Source organism: Triticum aestivum, chromosome 5A (assembly GCF_018294505.1).
Source record: "Triticum aestivum cultivar Chinese Spring chromosome 5A, IWGSC CS RefSeq v2.1, whole genome shotgun sequence".
Taxonomy (NCBI): Eukaryota; Viridiplantae; Streptophyta; class Magnoliopsida; order Poales; family Poaceae; genus Triticum; species Triticum aestivum.
This window is the reverse complement of record NC_057806.1, coordinates 450730352-450751182: the sequence shown is the minus strand read 5'-3', so window position 1 is coordinate 450751182 and position 20831 is coordinate 450730352. Positions and strand designations below refer to the sequence as shown.

General features: G+C 46.0%; 2 protein-coding genes and 1 long non-coding RNA gene across 4 annotated transcripts in view; 2 read left to right on the top strand and 1 right to left on the bottom strand.

Moving 5' to 3' along the window:
* Positions 1-516: 516 nt before the first annotated feature.
* Positions 517-2017, top strand: LOC123103933 (1-aminocyclopropane-1-carboxylate oxidase 1). The gene is made up of 2 exons (XM_044525633.1): positions 517-776; positions 880-2017. The coding sequence occupies exons 1-2, from the start codon at positions 663-665 to the stop codon at positions 1723-1725; spliced, it is 960 nt and encodes a 319-aa protein (XP_044381568.1). The 5' UTR covers positions 517-662; the 3' UTR covers positions 1726-2017.
* Positions 2018-3253: 1236 nt separating this feature from the next.
* On the bottom strand, positions 3254-4493 carry LOC123107138 (protein HVA22). The gene is made up of 5 exons (XM_044529145.1): positions 4321-4493; positions 4188-4214; positions 3926-4048; positions 3640-3814; positions 3254-3564 (listed from the first exon to the last, which is right to left on the bottom strand). The coding sequence occupies exons 1-5, from the start codon at positions 4368-4370 to the stop codon at positions 3544-3546; spliced, it is 396 nt and encodes a 131-aa protein (XP_044385080.1). The 5' UTR covers positions 4371-4493; the 3' UTR covers positions 3254-3543.
* A 722-nt stretch (positions 4494-5215) lies between these two features.
* Positions 5216-20831, top strand: part of LOC123103932 (uncharacterized) — a 33417-nt gene continuing 17801 nt past the window's right edge. The window contains exons 1-4 of one of the 2 annotated variants that reach the window (XR_006450036.1): positions 5216-5420; positions 5518-5593; positions 7556-7704; positions 7966-8040. This is a non-coding gene — a long non-coding RNA (uncharacterized lncRNA). The remainder of the gene's footprint in view (positions 5421-5517; positions 5594-7555; positions 7705-7965; positions 8041-20831) is intronic. The other variant, XR_006450035.1, reaches the window with a different exon arrangement.

The following is a 20831-nucleotide window of genomic DNA, read 5'->3' as shown; positions in this document are numbered from 1 at the left end:
CATGGACGAGGGTCCGGCCCATGGCAACTGTTGGGCGCGTGGTAAAAGTGTCACGTGGGACGTGCGGGACCACGAGGTACGAGGCCTGACGTACCGGACGTGTAGGCGTTATCTATTTCACCCATACGCACGCGTGTAAGAGGGACCGGAAGGGAAAAAAAGAGGCGTGTGGGCGCTAGTTGTTTTTCCCATACACAGACGTGTGGGCGTTATCTATTTCGCCCACACGCACGCGTGTAAGAGGGATCGGGAGGGAAAAAAGACGTGTGGGCGCTAGTTGTTTTGCCCACACACGGATATGTGGGCTGATCCTCTTAGACACCACACAGAACGTGTGGATAGATTTATTAACGCCCACACGTATGACAGTTATCGACGTCCTAAAGTTATACTAAATCAGCCATATCTAACATGTACGTGAGGGGTGTACAAGCCTCCAAGGTCGACCCATTCTAGTCGAAGCATTTTATTTTATTTTTGCACCTCTCTGGTCGAAGCATTTTGGGTGCCTGGTCGATCGAGGCTATAAATTGCACCCGAAGCTGGCCTTCTTCCAGGCACTGCACTCCTGGCTCCTTCGTACATCATCAGGCAAGCTCTGAAGCTCGGTAGGCAAGAAGAAACATCCGGAGACGCAGCCTGTCTCGAATCAAGAGGGTAAGATGGCATCGACATTGTCATTCCCCATCATCGACATGGGTCTGCTCCGCGGGGACGAGCGGCCGGCGGCGATGAACCTTCTGCACGATGCATGCGAGAACTGGGGCTTCTTCCAGGTGAATACACAGCAGTAACATGGCATGATCTGACAGGATGAATCTCCTTGTCGATCTATCCTTAATGCTGATCTGCTCTCTCTTTTTCCGGTGGTGCGTGCAGGTCCTGGACCACGGCATCTCGACGGAGCTGATGGACGAGGTGGAGAAGATGACCAAGGAGCACTACAAGAGGGTGCGGGAGCAGAGGTTCCTCGAGTTCGCGAGCAAGACGCTGGAGGACGGCGGCAAGGCGGCGGAGAACCTGGACTGGGAGAGCACCTTCTTCGTGCGCCACCTCCCGGAGCCCAACATCGCCGAGATACCCGACCTCGACGACGACTACAGGCGGGTGATGAAGCAGTTCGCGTCGGAGCTGGAGAGGCTGGCGGAGCGGCTGCTGGACCTGCTCTGCGAGAACCTCGGCCTGGAAAAGGGGTACCTCACGCGCGCGTTCCGTGGCTCCAAGGGCGCCCCCACCTTCGGCACCAAGGTCAGCAGCTACCCTCCCTGCCCGCGCCCGGACCTCGTCAAGGGCCTCCGCGCCCACACCGACGCCGGCGGCATCATCCTGCTCTTCCAGGACGACCGCGTCGGCGGGCTCCAGCTGCTCAGGGACGGCGAGTGGGTGGACGTGCCGCCCACGCGCCACTCCATCGTCGTCAACCTGGGCGACCAGCTGGAGGTGATCACCAACGGCAGGTACAAGAGCGTGCTCCACCGCGTGGTCGCGCAGACCGACGGCAACCGTATGTCCATCGCATCCTTCTACAACCCGGCCAGCGACGCGGTCATCTTCCCGGCGGCGGCGCTGGTGGAGGCGGAGGCGGCCGGCGGGGCGTACCCGAGGTTCGTGTTCGAGGACTACATGAAGCTGTACGTGCGCCACAAGTTCGAGGACAAGGAGCCCAGGTTCGAGGCCTTCAAGTCCATGGAGACCCACAGCTCCAATCTCATCGCTACTGCATAGAGGTATGAGAATAAGGCTTCAAAACTGTGTCAAGTCACACAGATGGATGAATAAAAGCTTCAAAACTGTGTCGAGTCACACAGATGAATCGCTAGTTGCCGTGGGGTCGGTCATGTGTTTGTTTGGTAGCTAATTTATGTTTCGTTTTATGATGACTACCTCTGTACCGAAATACTTGTAGTTGGGGTACAGAGGGAATATCATGCTGTTGTTTTTTTGGGGGAGATGTATCATGTTGTTTCTGATTGAATGACGTATCATGCTCAAAGACAACGAAGTCTCGGTTGAATGATGTCACCGGTTTCATCCGATGCGATTTTTCTCTGCCTGGAACGTTGTCCCTGGTTTTCTTTCTTGAGAACTTGACCCATCCACGGAGTCATCCAGTTGCCTGTGTTCTGTTTGTATTTTCTTTATTGGGCTGGACTGGGCCTTATTTGCTTCTCTACTTGTAATTTGACTACCATTCAGAGAAATTGAGTAATAATTTGTCTCAAAAAGAAAAAAAATAACAAATACTCCCTCCGTTCTTAAATATAAGTCTTTTTAGAGATTTCACCATGGACTACATACGGAGCAAAATGAGTTTATCTACAATTTAAAATATATCTATATACATCCGTATGTAGTTTGTAGTGGAATCTCTAAAATGACTTATATTTAGGAACGGAGGAAGAAAATTTTCAACTCATATTTGAAAAATGTCCATCGCATTTTTTAAATGTATTACTCATGTATTTGGAAAAATGTTTATAGCATATTTGGAAACTGCTCACCGCGCATTAAAAGAATGTTCGCTGCATATTTGTAGAAATGTTCATCTCATATTCATAAAAATGATAATTTTCTTCAAAAAAGCTATTTGTACAAAAAGGAAGAAACATGTCAAGAAACAATATTGAACAGGAGAAAAATACAAAAGAGACATAAAACAGGAAGAAAAAGAGAAATAAGTGAAAACAAAAAGAAGAAGAAGAAGAAAATCCTTTTAAGTTATCTCATGAATTTTATTTATATTATGTTTACATGATAGTATTTTCATTTTCCCATCTCCTATTTTGATTTCCTTGTCTTACTAAATATTGTATTGTTGCCTTCTCTTTGTACCTCCCTATTTCTGAAAAACCTTTGTCGACATTTTTTTGTGACATATACGAACAATTCTTTTGGTACAGAAGAAAATTTGTTCTAAAACACACACGCATTTTCTGAAAATATGAGTATTTTATTATATACATGAATGTTCTGAAATACATAATAGTTTTCTATAATGCGCGAACATATTTTATAGTCATGAATACTTGTTTGCAAATACAATGAAGTAATTCATTAGATGATAACTACTAGAAAAATATGTTTGTGTATGACAGTAAAGTAATTTTGTGATTTCCAGGGAACCTTTTCCGAAAGTACCATGATCAAGTTATCTAAATTTCTAAAATACATGAACAATTCCCGTAAACTTGGTGAATTAGTCTAGGAAATCGAGGAATTAATAAGCCATCCCAAATGTGCGAAACCAGTACCATACAAATTTATTGATCGCAAAGAACGCGAATCCTTTCGTTATTTATAAATATACAAGGCATCGTCGAATTAGCACATATACCCTCTGTTTCTAAAATGTAAGACGTTTTGACAGTTCTTCTTACATTCATGAACAAAGGTAGTACATCGTACCCCAACCCGATGTTCCGTCCAACATCTCACAGCACATATCAACAACTACGCCGGCTCGGAAGGGGATCCCTGATCGGCGGGTTTGGTTAAGGCTCGTCGTCGGCGGACAGGCAGATATTCTCCTGGCGAGTTCGCTCCTCAGTGCACGCCATGCTCAGCCTGCACGTCCGGCAAAGATTCTTGAGGATGTGCTATTTCGAAAAGACAACAGAGAAACTCGGCGAGGTTCGGTACCTTGAGGACGTGCGACCCGTGGCCGGCATCGTGGCCGTGGTGCTCGTGCAGCATCAGCCCGTGCTTCCTGATCTGCTCCCTGACGAACTTCTCGTAGATGAAGGAGGCGCCCCTGAACTGCGGCAGCACCAGCCACGCCACGAATAGCAGCTTCACCTCGTACCACAGCGGTATCCTGCGAGATCAACACAATTATCTTTTCTGCACGCGGAGCAAAATGTTCGCAGCTAGGATTCTACTAGGAAAGAGCATGAACAATTTTGATAGTACCCCTCTATGATTTTACCAGTAGAGGACTTGCTCGGCTGCCATTTCGAAGAGGGCGATGAAGGAGTAGATTATCCAGTAGGCCAGCCACTGGCCGTCGTCCAGCTTGGACGTGCTCTCCATCGCGCAGATCGACGCGTACCTGATGATCAAAACCAACAGCTCACACATACACCCACAGATCTTTACCAACGTTCCCAGTACAGAGCATATCATAGCCTAGCCACAGTTAACCGCCGCAGCAATGCAAGGTGCAACGATCGGCAGGAATGTCCACTCACAGCGGGTATATCAGGGTCAGGCTCGGCCTGCAGAGGAAAGAGAAGCGCCCATGATCCACCAGATTACAGCCAAATATAAGCGATGGAAACGGAAGGATTCAGGAGCCGTGAGCTCTGTCGTGCATGGGCGTACCCTGCAATGGCGTGGAGGTGGCAGATGAGCGCCCATGTGCTCTTCGCCATCCCGGCTCGGCAAGGAACTCACCGCGACCCTGATGAGAAATGTACAGCTCGTGATGGTGGGAGGGATTCAGTTGATGGGGCGGGGAGAAGCGCGAGCTCAGTTTTTAACGGTGCCGGGGAAGGGGATGGCATCGGGTGCCTAGCTTGGACGTGGAGTTCAAGGCTGGATCGGAGCCCTGGCCCGCCCCACCAGATCAACCGGGCTCGAATCGCGTTGCGTGGCTGCTTCCCTTCTTCCCATGGGAGGTTTGCTACGGTTGGCACGTGATGCGCTTTTTACCGAGGTAACAAGGCAGCCAGCCACACCTAGAGGCTGCGAAATGAACCAAGAATTCGAGACACACAAGGGAGAGAAATGTAGAATACTGTAGTGATGAAACGAAAAGCAGACCCGAGACCTTCTATTCCGCCGAAATCCAAAACAATTAGGTGTGCATTAAGGTCGTTCGCTGGGATATAGCCACGTACGCACTGGTTTCATCCAAAACGAGAGATATTTTGCGGGGTAAATCGAGAGCGAGGCGGCTGCCCAATCGCGTTGCACGCTGCGCGGCCAGCTGGAGGCCGGTGGTTGGTTCTACGCGTGCGATTTCAGTTAGTGCGGATGGGATCTCCCTCTGTCTCGTCCTTACGTGTGCGGGGGTTACGGGGCTTCCGTACGTGTGCGTGGCTTCGGTTCGCTGACCTGTGGGGCTTCTTTACGGTGGGCCGACGTTGTCATTGAGTGCGCCAGAATGCCCGTGTGTTCGTTGCGTTTGGCACGGGAGAGAAAACCGATCTGGCGTGGGTGGATGTGAGGAAGGACGATTGGGCTTACTGCTCGTGCGCCCGGCCCACTGGTCCTTCAGGTAGATTCGCTTTTGAGGCGGCCTTGCGATGTAGTGGACGCGGCTTACCTACGAATCACTATCTTGCGTGGCGTCTCCTCCTTATATACGCGGGCCGCTCTCGTCCTTTGTTCCTCCTTCCGCCTCGCTCCGCCTGCCGCTGTACTACGCCTCCACATCGCTTCCGCCCGTCGCTGTACTTCGCCTCCACATCGCCATGAAGGTGGGCTGTTCTCCCTTGGATGAGTTTTCTTGATGTTCTTCTCTTCTCTTACCTATCACTGGTGCGCTTAGCGGTCATCGATGTTGTGTGTTCGCAGGTGGTCCTTCGCTGACCTGTTCATCCATCGCTCGTCTTGTTCGTCTCTCTGTTCTCCGGTCCTCGTCGTCGTCAAGGTACCGTTTCTGGTCTGCTTATGCGTGCTCATGGATGTGTGTGTGTGTTGATTTTTGATTTATGCGTCTGTCAGTTCGTTCATGCTCGTGAGGTGTTTTGTTCTTATGTCTCTTTGATTTTCCTTTCTTTCTTCTCTTGTATGAGATTTGAAGGAAGGTTGTTTGGTCGGTTCTTGTTTTGCTTTTTTGAGTTTTTAATTTGTGCCTCTGTCAGTTCGTTCAGGCTCATTAGGTGTTTGTTCTTGCTTGAATTTTCTTTTCTTTTTCCTCTTGTATGATTTTTGGAGCAAGGTTGGCCGGTCGGTTTTTCTTTTGCTTCTTTCAGATCTTGTAGAAATAATGATGCCAGTTTTACATGTGCTGCAACAGATAATGAGGCAGATAGATGACATGGCTGAAGCCAAAGTTATGTGTGGGTATGACATAACAGAAAATTGAAGGAAATATGCCCTAGAGACAATAATAAAGTTGTTATTTATATTTCCTTATATCATGATAAATGTTTATTATTCATGCTAGAATTGTATTAACCGGAAACTTAGTACATGTGTGAATACATAGACAAATAGAGTGTCACTAGTATGCCTCTACTTGACTAGCTCGTTGAATCAATGATGGTTATGTTTCCTGACTATAGACATGAGTTGTCATTTGATTAACGGGATCACATCATTGGAGAATGATGTGATTGACTTGACCCATCCGTTAGCTTAGCACGATGATCGTTTAGTTTGTTGCTGTTGCTTTCTTCATAACTTATACATGTTCCTATGACTATGAGATCATGCAACTCCCGAATACCGGAGGAACACTTAGTATGCTATCAAACATCACAACGTAACTGGGTGACTATAAAGATGCTCTACAGGTGTCTCCGATGGTGTTTGTTGAGTTGGCATAGATCGAGATTAGGATTTGTCACTCCGAGTATCGGAGAGGTATCTCTGGGCCCTCTCAGTAATGCACATCACTATAAGCCTTGCAAGCAGTGTGACTAATGAGTTAGTTGCGGGATGATGCATTACGGAACGAGTAAAGACACTTGCCGATAACGAGATAGAACTATGTATTGAGATACCGACGATCGAATCTCGGGCAAGTAACATACCGATGACAAAGGGAACAACGTATATCATTATGCGGTTTGACCGATAAAGATCTTCGTAGAATATGTGGGAGCCAATATGAACATCCAGGTTCTGCTATTGGTTATTGACCGGAGACGTGTCTCGGTCATGTCTACATAGTTCTCGAACCTGTAGGGTCCGCACGCTTAACGTTTGGTGACGATCGGTATTATGAGTTTATGTGTTTTGATGTACCGAAGATAGTTCAGAGCCCCGGATGCGATCACGGACATGACGAGGAGTCTCGAAATGGTTGAGACATAAAGATTGATATATTGGATGACTATATTCGGACACTGGATGAGTTCCGGAGGTCACCGGATAATTATCGGAGTGCCGGGGGGTTATCGAAACCCCCGGCGGACTAATGGGCCAACATGGGCCTTAGTGGAGAGAGAGAGGGCCGGCCAAGGCAGGGCCGCGCGCCCCTCACCCTCTAGTATGAATTGGACTAGGGAAGGGGGCGGCGCCCCCCTTTCCTTCTCTTCTCTCCCTCTCCTTCCTTCCCCCTTCCTCCTCCTAGTTGGACTAGGAAAAGGGGAGTCCTACTCCTACTAGGAGGAGGACTCCTACTAGGAGGAGGACTCCTCCTCTCCTTGGCGCACCTCTAAGGGCCGGCTGGCCTCCCCCCTTGCTCCTTTATATACGGGGGCAGGGGGCACCCTAGAACACACAAGTTGATCATTGATCCCTTAGCCGTGTGCGGTGCCCCCCTCCACCATAACCCACCTCGGTCATATCTACGTAGTGCTTAGGCGAAGAAGCCCTACGACGGTAGCTTCATCATCACCGTCATCACGTCGTCATGCTGACGAAGCTCTCCCTCGACACTCAGCTGGATCGAGAGTTCGTGGGACGTCACCGAGCCGAACGTGTGCAGATCGCGGAGGTGCCGTACTTTCGGTACTAGGATCGGTCGGATCGTGAAGACGTACGACTACATAAACCACGTTGTCATAACGCTTCCGCTTACGGTCTACGAGGGTACGTGGAAAACACTCTTTCCCTCTCGTTGCTATGCATCACCATGATAGATCTTGCATGTGCGTAGGATTTTTTTTGAAATTACTGTGTTCCCTAACAAAAATGATAGAAATCATTATATGGATAAGCAAAAAAATGCATACAAAGTAGCATAGAAGAGTGAAAACTCATTGTTGCTGAATATAGAGTGTGCTTATCATGATTTACTTCCTCACAGAACTAAGCAGTGTGGTTGACTTACATTATGGTATGCCTCCTCAGGGATTGGCATCATCGGTTCATAATCAAGTTTGACTCGTTATCTAATCTGCTGGGCATATCGACTCTGCGGCTAAGGTGCGCTTCCCACTCTTTTTAACTTGTTTCGGTTGATTGTGCTTGGATTGCGTCTGCTTATTCGCAGTTATTTTCGTTGCGCAATTTGTGATATTTGTGAAATGCCACATCTTTGATATGATCTCTTATAGCTAAGAAAAGGTAAAAAAACATCCTTTTGTCTTCCAACTCAACAGTTATTTGACATTGCTAAAATATAACCATTTTATTTTCCTTAACTATATCTTGACTATATAGGTCAACACTGACTTGTTTTTGGCACACATGGTTCCCATTGCCTTGTTATGAAACAAGGAATAAGCAGATACCAAAATTTAGGGTCGATCGATGGGTACGAAACACATATGTCAATGAAGTAACTTTGGGGAACCATGAACTCAAAAATTTAGGAGCACTTGACAGCGAGACGGAGTTAACTGAAAGTGATCTACAAATAATCGTGTCATTCTCTTGTATGAGATCTGAAGCAAGGTTGTTGGGTCAGTTCTTGTTTTGCTTTGAGATTTCAGTTTCTGCCTATGTTACTTTGTTGATGCTCATGAGGTGTTTCTTGTTATGTCTGCTTCAATTTTCTTTTATTTTTTCTGTTGTGTGATTTTCCAAGCAAGGTTGTTTGGTCGATTCTTGTTTTGCTTCTTTGAGGCGTTTCTTGTTATGTCTGCTTCAATTTTGTTTTCTTTTTTCTATTGTGCGATTTTCCAAGCAAGGTTGTTTGGTCGATTCTTGTTTTGCTTCTTTGAGCTTTCGGTTTCTGCCTCTGTGAATACGCTCATCAGGTGTTTCTGCCTCTGTGAATACGCTCATCAGGTGTTTCTTCTTATGTGTGCCAAGTTTGCTGTGCTAGATAGATGACATGCCTGCAGCACAAGTTATGTTGAAACCAAGTCTGCTGTGAATGATAAGCAAGGTTGTTCGGTCGGCTCTTGTTTTGCTTCTTTCAGATTTCGATTTGTGCCTCATGCTATCATTATCCCATCAGAGTAGGTACACATCAGAGGAGGTTCAATCATGTTATGATTATGGTTTCTATAATTTTATTATAGATGGATGCTTCTTTTTTCCTTGTTTGTTCTGTACAACAAAGTGCACTTTTGATTGATATTATTACATGTTATTAAAAGTGCAGATTGTAGTTTTGGTCACTCATGTAAAATTGAGGGAGTCATTAACAGTAGGTGGTAATTGAGGTCGTACAAGGATATCTTCAGTTCTTGATAAAGCATAGTGCCATCTGTCTTCCCCCCTTTTGTTCTGCCAGATCTGGTTCTCTTTATTTTCTCTACTTGTTCTTGTTGTGAGGTTCTTGATGAGTCTCATACAGATTGATATGGTGTACATTTTTGCAAGTGTGTGTACAGTCTGAACAAGTGATTAGTATATGGCCGAGGCAGTTTTGCGGCGTTTAGTACACTGCTATTTGAGCAGGCCAGCAAAGAATTGCTTTAGTGATTGTTGAGCTGTGTTGTACTTTTTCTTCACATGAAATGATCTCTTTGTTGATCTTTTTTCCCCGTTTTCTTGGAGAGTGTTGCCTTTGCAATGGTTTGGCCATAAATTTTTTGTGTTGCGATAGCCAAATACTGAACTTTAGAGGGAGACATTCGCTGTTTTTCAGAATTGATGGAACTACAAAAAATAACTGGCTCTGCTTAATAATTCTGCTTACACCCCTATTTGTAAAGACTTTTGTTTAGTACACGCTTGATACCTAGCACCAGTACCCCTGTTTTGTTATTACTACCCCCGTTGCTAAATATAAGATGTTTTAGTAGTTCAATTTTAACTGCCAAAACATCTTGTTTCTAGAAACAGAGGGTGTATTTGACTGCAAGATTTGATAGCAAAGCATACCAGTAAGTGGTCCAAAGAAAGGACTTTGTAGTGATCTGCTGCAGGTTCTCAAGGACTACTTGCTGCCTTTGTGTGTGTTTTTAGCCTTCTCATGATTTACTTCCTCACAAAACTAAGCAGTGTGGTTGACTTACATTATGCTCAGCATATCGACTCTGCTGCTAAGGTGCGCTTTCCACTCTTTTTAGCTTGCTTCTGTTGCTTGTTCTTGGATTGCATCTGTTTATTCGCGGTTATTTTGCTTGCATGATCTATAATATTTGTACGTATCGACGAGCAGGGAACATGAATTCCAGTGATCCTGGTACCGATCATGCTGCTGCACACAGTTGATCTGTTGCTCGAAGTCGTAGTAGAGCAGCAGCACGTCTTACGTTGTTCAAAAGTGCGTTGCGGTTTGAAATGATCGTAGGTTATTGTTGTACTTACAACGCTGCATTTTGTGCAATGTGAACTTATGTGTAAATCACCTCTTTAGGCGCCTTGAGTTCTGTACCTAGATCATCATCCTTTGGTGCAAACAGTCCTTTTATGGGTATGTGCCATCAATACTGTAATTCAAACAAGTAGAATAACACCCTTTTAACACATCTATACCAATCTGAAAATTTCCTTAGGCGGTGGTTTCTTTCCGGTTCTGTCACGTACATACAGCCGGTTAAGGCGACATCAGCGAATGCGAAAGAGAAAAATGCGAGTGTGGCGTCGAACAGGTCTGCCCTGCTTGTGTCGGCTCACATCCCACTATAAAAACAAAGCCTAACTCGTTATGCGCCTGTGCTAAATTATTTCTTTCATTTGTTTTAAGGTTACCCCTACCAGACTACATCTACCACGCGCTCTCTGTTTTCTTCTGACTACACAGAGTTCTTAAAAGGTATCTTTGTGATAAAAGGTCATATAGTTACACACTTTGTAGAAACATCTAATTCACTCTCTCTACAACATCATATAAGAAGAGGTCCTATCTGGGAGCGCCTGAATACACATGCCAGTTATGTGGCGCTTTCTTTTGGTTCCGTGAGAGATGTAATAGAGAAACATGTGTGAGTGAACGTCAGATCGTATATAACCTATGCTGCAAATGCGGTAAACTATCAATGCCCGCCTTTAAAAAGCCACCACCTTTTCTGTCAGAACTACTTAGGTTTGATGGTGATTCACGTTCTAAGCAATTCTTGGATAGAATCAGACAATACAATTCACTTTTTGCTTTCACGTCCATGGGAGCGGATATTAATAAACATATTAACAAAGGTGGTGGTCCATATGTGTTTAAATTTCATGGTCAGGTATATCACCGTATTGGATTGCTTCTGCCAAATAGAGGTGCCACTCCAAAGTTTGTTGAACTATACATTCATCACACACAAAATGAGCTTTCAAATCGAATTAATGCCGGGATGACCGAAGATGGTGAAAAAGACAGTGGTATTGATAGAGACATAGCTGATGGTTTAATGAAGATGCTTGATGAGTATAATCCTCTTATGCAGACATTTAGAATGGCTAGAGATCGACTTTAAAACCAAGGCGATGAAAGAATTGGTATTAGGATTGTTGGTGCAGAAAAAAATGATTCAGTACAGTATAATGTCCCTGCATGCAATGAACTTGCTGGTTTAATTATTGGTGATTTTGGTCTAGAAAATTATAAACGCGATGTTATTGTTGATAGTATGGAGAAAGGTCTACACCATGTGTCTAGCCTCCATCCAGCTTTCATGCCATTGTAGTACCCTTTATTGTTCCCGTATGGTCGACGAGGATTTCAGCTCGGCATACCTCACAGAGAGATAGACTTAATGCACTCCGTAGATATCACAAGTGACCTCCCAGTTCCTGAGGGTAGAAGCCATGTCTCAATGGCAGAGTACTACTGCTACTGCTTTCATTATAAAAAAGATCAATTCAATCCATTTCTTTGCTGTGGAAGATTATCTTCTCAGTCCCAGGTTGATGGTTTTGCAAGTGTTGAAGAAGGCAGGCTAACATACATAGCAGAGCATCAAGATGACTTTAGATGCGAACATTTCCAAGGTGTTGCTGATGCCGTTGGCCAGGGACATCTTGATGGTAGCAGTATAGGTAAAAAGAGAATTATCCATGCAGCCTTCACAGGCAGCGATTGCTATGGACAGCAAAATTTTCAAGATGGTGTCACAATCTGTCGTGTTTTTGGTCCACCTCATTTATTTGTCACCTTCATGTGTAACCCGAAGTGGGATGAGATCAAAGATGCCCTTGTATTTTAGCCTAGACAAAAATACACAGATCGATCTGATCTCGTGTGTCGAGTGTTCAAGCTCAAGCTGGAGCATTTCATGAAAGGGATCATGAAGGGTCGAACTTTTGGTCCTGTTTGCACGGGTACCTATTCTCCCCACAACTGATTTGTCAACAACTCCGTAGCTCTACACTCATTAGGCTAATACTTCCATTCAATTGATATATAGTGTTACAGAGTGTGGAGTTTCAGAAGCGCGATCTGCCACACATACATGTCCTCATCTGGCTTGAAGGTAGGACAGGTGGAGGCCTAACCGACCTTGCAGATACATACATCTTAGCCGAGATTCTCGATCCAGTAGTAGATCCTCTTGGCTATGCCTTAGTCGAAGATTTTATGATGCATGGCCCGTGTGGTTTAGCTAATAAAAACTGCCCTTGCATGAAAGATAAGGTGTGCACAAAAAATGTCCAAAACAATTTCAGAGTGAGAGCACTGTTGACGATAAGGGTTTTGTCATGTATAGGCGTCGTGATTCTGGTATAAAAATAAACAAAAAGGGTACTGATCTTGATAACAGACATGTTGTTCCATATTGCATGAAACTCTTAAAGAAATTCCAAGCTCACATCCATGTAGAGTGGTGCAACAAAAGTGAGGTGTTAAAGTACCTGTTCAAGTACGTGACCAAGGGAACAGACCGTTCAAATGTTGTTTTCACAAAATACAAAAAGAGGAAACATGGTGGTGGTGATGACGTTAGTGACGTGCCAGAGACTTCTTCTGCTGCAAAACGTACAAAGTTTGAACTTAGGGGAAATTAGGTGCTAAAAATATGAAATAGATGAGACAAATAACTTTCTGAAAGCTCGATATCTTTGTGACAAACAAGCTATTTGGCAAATGTATGGCTATGACATCCACCACTATTATCCCCTTGTTGAGCGTCTTGCTTGTCATCTTCCAAACATGAACAATGTTATCTTTAAATCGACTACTAGCTTACCATCATTAGTTTCTACACCTTTCCTTCAACGAACAACACTGACCGCATGGTTCGAAGCGAATGCAGAGTTTCCACAGGGTAGATGTCTAACATATTGTGAGTACCCACAACATTTTGTTTAGATTTTAGAGCGCCGTAAGTGGGATGAAAGATGACATGGTACAAAGATAGGTCGTATGTACCACGTGCCTCCAGATGCTGGTGACTGTTATTACCTGTGAATGCTTCTTATGTATGTCAAAGCAGCTGAGTCGTACGAAGATGGATTCACTCACTTTTCGTTATGATGTTTATCTACTGTGGTATAGGTGACGAACGTGGGTTTTTTGAAAAATATTGGCGAGCTATGGGCGACGCAGTTCAAATAATATGTCATACAATGTGCCTGATGACTCTTTAAAAGACATGGTTTTACAGGAACTACATGAGTTGTTCTTAAAAAATGGTCATAGCCCATCAAATTACAACTTTCCTCCTCTTACTGGTAGCACTTCAAGTGCATTTGAAAATAGATTGGTTGGTGAAGAACTGTCATATAATGTACCGAAGCTATTAGTTGAGAGCCCACGCCTGTATGAACGTCTAAATAATGACCAACACACTGCTTACCATCGTATTGTCGATAATGTGACCATTGGACCACCAGCTCTGTACTTTGTGTGTGGGTATGGTGGAACTGGGAAAACCTTCCTATGGACTTCTATCACCGCATACCTACGATCCCAACATTTGGTTGTTCTTACATTTCATCTTCCGGCGTCGCACCCTTGCTTCTTCCAGGTGGTAGAACAGCACATTCACAATTTAAAATATCGATTGACATAGATGAAACCGCCGTTTGTGATATGAAACACGGTTCAATGCTTGCGTGATTGATCAAGTTAGCTTCACTTATAATATGGGACGAGGCCCTAATGAGCCATCGGCGTTGCTTTGAAGCAGTTGATAGATCTATGCGTGATGTGCTTTCTGAAGATAACTGTTGGGGATATTACTATCAGTTATGACCCGCCCAGGAGGGGCCGGGTCAGCCCCAATGGCGGGTTACACAAGAAGCCCAGTAAACATTCAAGATTATAGTTTATTAAATATTATAGAAGGCCCAAAGGCCTGAAGGCGGTTTAAGGCCTGATATTGTGAACCATCGTATGTACGGAAAGACTTGTAAAGAAAGACATGTAAAGGAAGTCACCGAGCCGGACACGATTATGAGCCGGCCGGGACTCTGTAGGCCACCAGGCGTCAACCCATGTATATAAGGGGACGACCCGGTGGCGGCTTAGGGCAAGAAACAACAAGTCGATGACCAAGTCGGCAAGTTGAGCCTCTTGGTGATCGAAACCCCAGCAATACCAATCCCAACTAGACGTAGGCTTTTACCTTCATCGTAAGGGGCCGAACTAGTATAAAACCCTCTCGTGTCCTTTGTCCCGATTAACCCCTTTAAGCTTCCTAGTGCGATGGCCCTACGACTAAGTCCTTGATCTAGGACATCTGCCGTGACAATTCCACGATAGTTGGCACCCACCGTGGGGACAGCGCACAGTGGATTTGAGTTCTTGAAGGGCAACTTCGAATGGCTCAAAGGATACGCTGTGAGGCCGGATGACCAAGAGTCGTCGCGGCAAGCTCTACATCGACGACGAAGGCTGGGGCCCAGAGGCCGGCTCAATTGAGTACGGATACCGGGTCCCCTTCGACGGAATTCACGTCTTCATAGGCCGGATCGGCGAGTCAGGTCCTGAGCCGGACGTCCACACCAACCTCATCGAAACGGCTCGACGCACGAGGACCGCCCGTGTTCAATCTGCCGTGAAGCATGCCTTCGTAGGCTGTGTCCACGGCGGTGAATACTCTGAAGGATCGGTGGAGAGCGGTGAGACGGCCGTCTGTTCTGATACCGCTTCATCAACGGGTGAGACGGACTCTTTGTACCAACTGCAGGACGGCATGCTTGGGGGCTGTTCCGATGGCAGCAGTATTCCGGACCCTCTTGAGCCACCGAATTGGGCCGGAGTCTTCATGGCAGGGACACAACCCGTGCAGAACTCTACAGCAGCGGCGGCAACAACTACCAGGTCGGCCGCAGCCGGGTTAGGAGACCCCGCGCGCCCCCCGGCTCGGATCTTGATGGACCTCATGGATAAACTGACGACTCTGTTGACTGCCGTGGTAGAGCCGGCGGATAAAGGCCAGCATGACACAGAGGTGGCACGCGTACGTGAAGAGATGGTGCAAGCTAAAGAAAATCTAGCCATAGAGGAAGTCGGGATGGAAGCAAAGTGGGCGGCTTTGGACGTTCGTGCTCAACAGCTTCAAGCGGAGACCTTCCGACTCTCGGTGGATCTGAACGCGTCAAACGAGGTCATGAGGAGGAGGCATCAGAAAACCCAATCACGTCTGCCTCTGATGCTCAATCCTAGGAATCTTTTTCACACACCCGGAGCCAGCGGAAGTAACCCGCCGGAGGCACCCCGGATTACAACACCCGGCGCACCGGTCCAGCTGCGCGCCATGGATCCACCTCGTCTAATTACCGCTCCGCCTCATTACGTCCCAACGCCGCCGGGTCACTTCTCCAACCCTTTGGAAAACCTCATCGCAGCATCATCTCGTCTGGCGGCTCTTCCGATGGAAGGTGACTCACGGGCGGCAATTGAAACACGGAGGGTAAGAGAACTTCTTCAAACAGCTCTGGCGTAGCAGGATGCATACTCCTACAGTCGAGACAGGATCCATTCAACTCCTCGCCCAAGCCGGAGCCCGAGTTACAGTAGGTATATGGAATCCACAGATATGTCAATTAATGCTCAACGCCACAACCGGCCATACAGGCATGAGCTGGTGCGGGCTGGAGCCCTTAACTTGGCGGATCAGGAGAGGATTCGTCAAGAGGCGGAACGAGCAGTTCAAATGGCAACAGATTAGGCGGCTCATCAAACTTTTCCGGCTTATCCAGCAACCTCGGTCGAGGCAGGAGTGGCCACAAGAACCGGAGGCGTTCCTTGCTTGGTGCCGGCCATATGTAATGAGCATTTGCCAAAGGACTTTAAGGGTCCTCGTAAGGTTCCTAATTACACAGCTGACTTACAGCCCGGGGCTTGGATTGAGAGTTATGAGATGGCTATGGAGTTATTGGAGGTCAGCGATGCAGCAATGGCCAAGTATTTCACTATGATGTTAGATGGAACAGCTCGTACTTGGTTGAAGGGATTGCCACCCAATTCCATCGGCTCATGGGCAAAGTTGAAGGCCCAGTTCATCCAGAACTTTAAAGACACGTGTAAGCAGCCTATGTCGATTGTGAACCTGACCAATTGCAAGCAAGAGGATGGTGAATCCACAACCCATTGGGTGCGCCGGGTCAAGGAGATAATACATTCATCTGATAAGATGGATGCCGGCTCAGCGGTCTTGATGTTGGAGAAAAATTGCCATTTTGAACCTCTGAAGCAGAAGCTGGGGCGGCTCAAGCGTGACTATAATGACATGGGAACATTGATGGCGGCTCTCGTCAAGTATGCTGATTCTGATACTACCAAGGACCTGGTGTCTGACGAAGAAAAGGCAACGAAGGGAAAGAAGAACGGCAATGGCAAGGGTCACCAGCATAACCCGGCGAATCAAGGAGGTAATAAATGTAAGGCTTATGAGTTTGTTGCTAACACCAATGCACAGAGCGAAAATCAACAGCGCAAGGGCAGACAGCCCCCTCGGTTGGGCGGGTCAGGTCCCACCCTTGAGCAATTATTGAATGAGCCTTGTCCAAAACACGACACCCGGGAGAAGCCAGCCACCCACCTGTGGAAAGATTGTACGATCATGAAGGCGTATAAAAATTCAAACACGTTTGATGGAGGTCACGGCCCAGTTGGCGGCTTAGGTGGAGGCGGTTTCCAAGGCCCGGGTGAAGGAAATATGCCCTAGAGGCAATAATAAAGTTATTATTTATTTCCTTATAATCATGATAAATGTTTATTATTCATGCTAGAATTGTATTAACAGGAAACATAATACATGTGTGAATACATAGACAAACAGAGTGTCACTAGTATGCCTCTACTTGACTAGCTCGTTAATCAAAGATGGTTATGTTTCCTGACCATGAACAATGAGTTGTTATTTGATTAACGAGGTCACATCATTAGTTGAATGATCTGATTGACATGACCCATTCCATTAGCTTAGCACCTGATCGTTTAGTATGTTGCTATTGCTTTCTTCATGACTTATACATGTTCCTATGACTATGAGATTATGCAACTCCCGTTTACCGGAGGAACACTTTGGGTACTACCAAACGTCACAACGTAAATGGGTGATTATAAAGGAGTACTACAGGTGTCTCCAATGGTCGATGTTGGGTTGGCGTATTTCGAGATTAGGATTTGTCACTCCGATTGTCGGAGAGGTATCTCTGGGCCCTCTCGGTAATACACATCACATAAGCCTTGCAAGCATTACAACTAATATGTTAGTTGTGAGATGATGTATTACGGAACGAGTAAAGAGACTTGCCGGTAACGAGATTGAACTAGGTATTGGATACCGACGATCGAATCTCGGGCAAGTAACATACCGATGACAAAGGGAACAACGTATGTTGTTATGCGGTCTGACCGATAAAGATCTTCGTAGAATATGTAGGAGCCAATATGGGCATCCAGGTCCCGCTATTGGTTATTGACCGGAGACGTGTCTCGGTCATGTCTACATTGTTCTCGAACCCGTAGGGTCCGCACGCTTAAGGTTATGATGACAGTTATATTATGAGTTTATACATTTTGATGTACCGAAGGAGTTCGGAGTCCCGGATATGATCACGGACATGACGAGGAGTCTCGAAATGGTCGAGACGTAAAGATTGATATATTGGAAGCCTATGTTTGGACATCGGAAGTGTTCCGGGTGAAATCGGGATTTTACCGGGTTACCGGGAGGTTACCGGAACCCCCCGGGAGCCATATGGGCCATCATGGGCCTTAGTGGAAAGGAGAAAAGGGCAGCCCAAGGTGGCTGCGCCTCTTCCCCCTCCCCTAGTCCTATTAGGACTAGGAGAAGGTGGCCGGCCCCCCTCTCTCCCTTCCCCTCCGAGGAATCCTAGTTGGACTAGGATTGGAGGAGGAATCCTACTCCCAGAGGGAGTAGGACTCTCCTGCGCCTCCCTCTTTGGCCGGCCAGCCTCCCCTCCTCTCCTCCTTTATATACTGAGGCAGGGGCACCTCTAAACACACAAGTTGACACAAGTTGATCCTCGTGATCGATTCCTTAGCCGTGTGCGGTGCCCCCTGCCACCATATTCCTCGATAATACTGTAGCGGAGTTTAAGCGAAGCCCTGCTGCTGTAGTTTATCAAGATCGTCACCACGCCGTCGTGCTGACGGAACTCTTCCCCGACACTTTGCTGGATCGGAGTCCGGGGATCGTCATCGAGCTGAACGTGTGCTCGAACTCGGAGGTGCCGTAGTTTCGGTGCTTGATCGGTTGGATCGTGAAGACGTACGACTACTTCCTCTACGTCGTGTCATCGCTTCCGCAGTCGGTCTGCGTTGGGTACGTAGACAACACTCTCCTCTCGTTGCTATGCATCACATGATCCTGTGTGCGCGTAGGAAATTTTTTGAAATTACTACGAAACCCAACAGTGGTATCAGAGCCTAGGTTAATGATGTTGATGTTATATGCACGAGTAGAACACAAGTAAGTTGTGGACGATAAAAGTCATACTGCCTACCAGCATGTCATACTTTGGTTCGGCGGTATTGTTGGACGAGACGACCCGGACCAACCTTACGCGTACGCTTACGCGAGACCGGTTCCCTCGACGTGCTTTGCACAGAGATGGCTTGCGGGCGACTGCCTCTCCAACTTTAGTTGAACCAAGTATGGCTACGCCCGGTCCTTGCGAAGGTTAAAACGAAGTCTATTTGACAAACTATCGTTGTGGTTTTGATGCGTAGGTGAGATTGGTTCTTACTTAAGCCCGTAGCAGCCACGTAAAACATGCAACAACAAAGTAGAGGACGTCTAACTTGTTTTTGCAGGGCATGTTGTGATGTGATATGGTCAAGGCATGATGCTGAATTTTATTGTATGAGATGATCATGTTTTGTAACCGAGTTATCGGCAACTGGCAGGAGCCATATGGTTGTCGCTTTATTGTATGCAATGCAATCGCGATGTAATGCTTTACTTTATTACTAAACGGTAGTGATAGTCGTGGAAGCATAAGATTGGCGAGACGACAACGATGCTACGATGGAGATCAAGGTGTCGCGCCGGTGACGATGGTGATCATGACGGTGCTTCGGAGATGGAGATCACAAGCACAAGATGATGATGGCCATATCATATCACTTATATTGATTGCATGTGATGTTTATCTTTTTATGCATCTTATCTTGCTTTGATTGACGGTAGCATTATAAGATGATCTCTCACTAAATTATCAAGAAGTGTTCTCCCTGAGTATGCACCGTTGCAAAAGTTCTTCGTGCTGAGACACCACGTGATGATCGGGTGTGATAGGCTCTACGTTCAAATACAACGGGTGCAAAACAGTTGCGCACGCAGAATACTCAGGTTAAACTTGACGAGCCTAGCATATGCAGATATGGCCTCGGAACACGGAGACCGAAAGGTCGAGCGTGAATCATATAGTAGATATGATCAACATAACGATGTTCACCATTGAAAACTACTCCATCTCACGTGATGATCGGTTATGGTTTAGTTGATTTGGATCACGTGATCACTTAGAGGATTAGAGGGATGTCTATCTAAGTGAGAGTTCTTAAATAATATGATTAATTGAACTTAAATTTTATCATGAACTTAGTCCTGGTAGTATTTTGCAAATTATAGATCAATAGCTCGCATTGTTGCTTCCCTATGTTTATTTTGATATGTTCCTAGAGAAAATTGTGTTGAAAGATGTTAGTAGCAATGATACGGATTAGATCCGTGATCTGAGGTTTATCCTCATTGCTGCACAGAAGAATTATGTCCTTAATGCACCGCTAGGTGACAGACCTATTGCAGGAGCAGATGCAGAAGTTATGAACGTCTGGCTAGCTCAATATGATGACTACTTGATAGTTTAGTGCACCATGCTTAACGGCTTAGAATCGGGACTTCAAAGACGTTTTGAACGTCATGGACCATATGAGATGTTCCAGGAATTGAAGTTAATATTTCAAGCAAATACCCGAGTTGTGAGATATGAAGTCTCCAACAAGTTCTATAGCTAAAAGATGGAGGAGAATCGCTCAACTAGTGAGCATGTGCTCAGATTGTCTGAGTACTTCAATCGCTTGAATCAAGTGGGAGTTAATCTTCCAGATAAGATAGTGATTGACAGAATTCTCTAGTCACCATCACCAAGTTAGTAGAACTTCGTGATGAACTATAGTATGCAAGGGATGATGAAAATAATTCCCGAGCTCTTCGTGATGTTGAAATCAACAAAGGTAGAAATCAAGAAAGAGCATCAAGTGTTGATGGTTGACAAGATCACTAGTTTCAAGAAAAGGGCAAAGGAAAAGAAAGGAGAACTTCAAGTAGATTGACAAGCAAGTTGTCACTCCCACGAAGAAGCCCAAGTCTGATCCTAAGCCTGAGACTAAGTGTTTCTACTGCAAAGGGACTGGTCACTGGAAGCGGATCTACCCCAAGTGATTGGCGGATAAGAAGGATGGCAAAGTG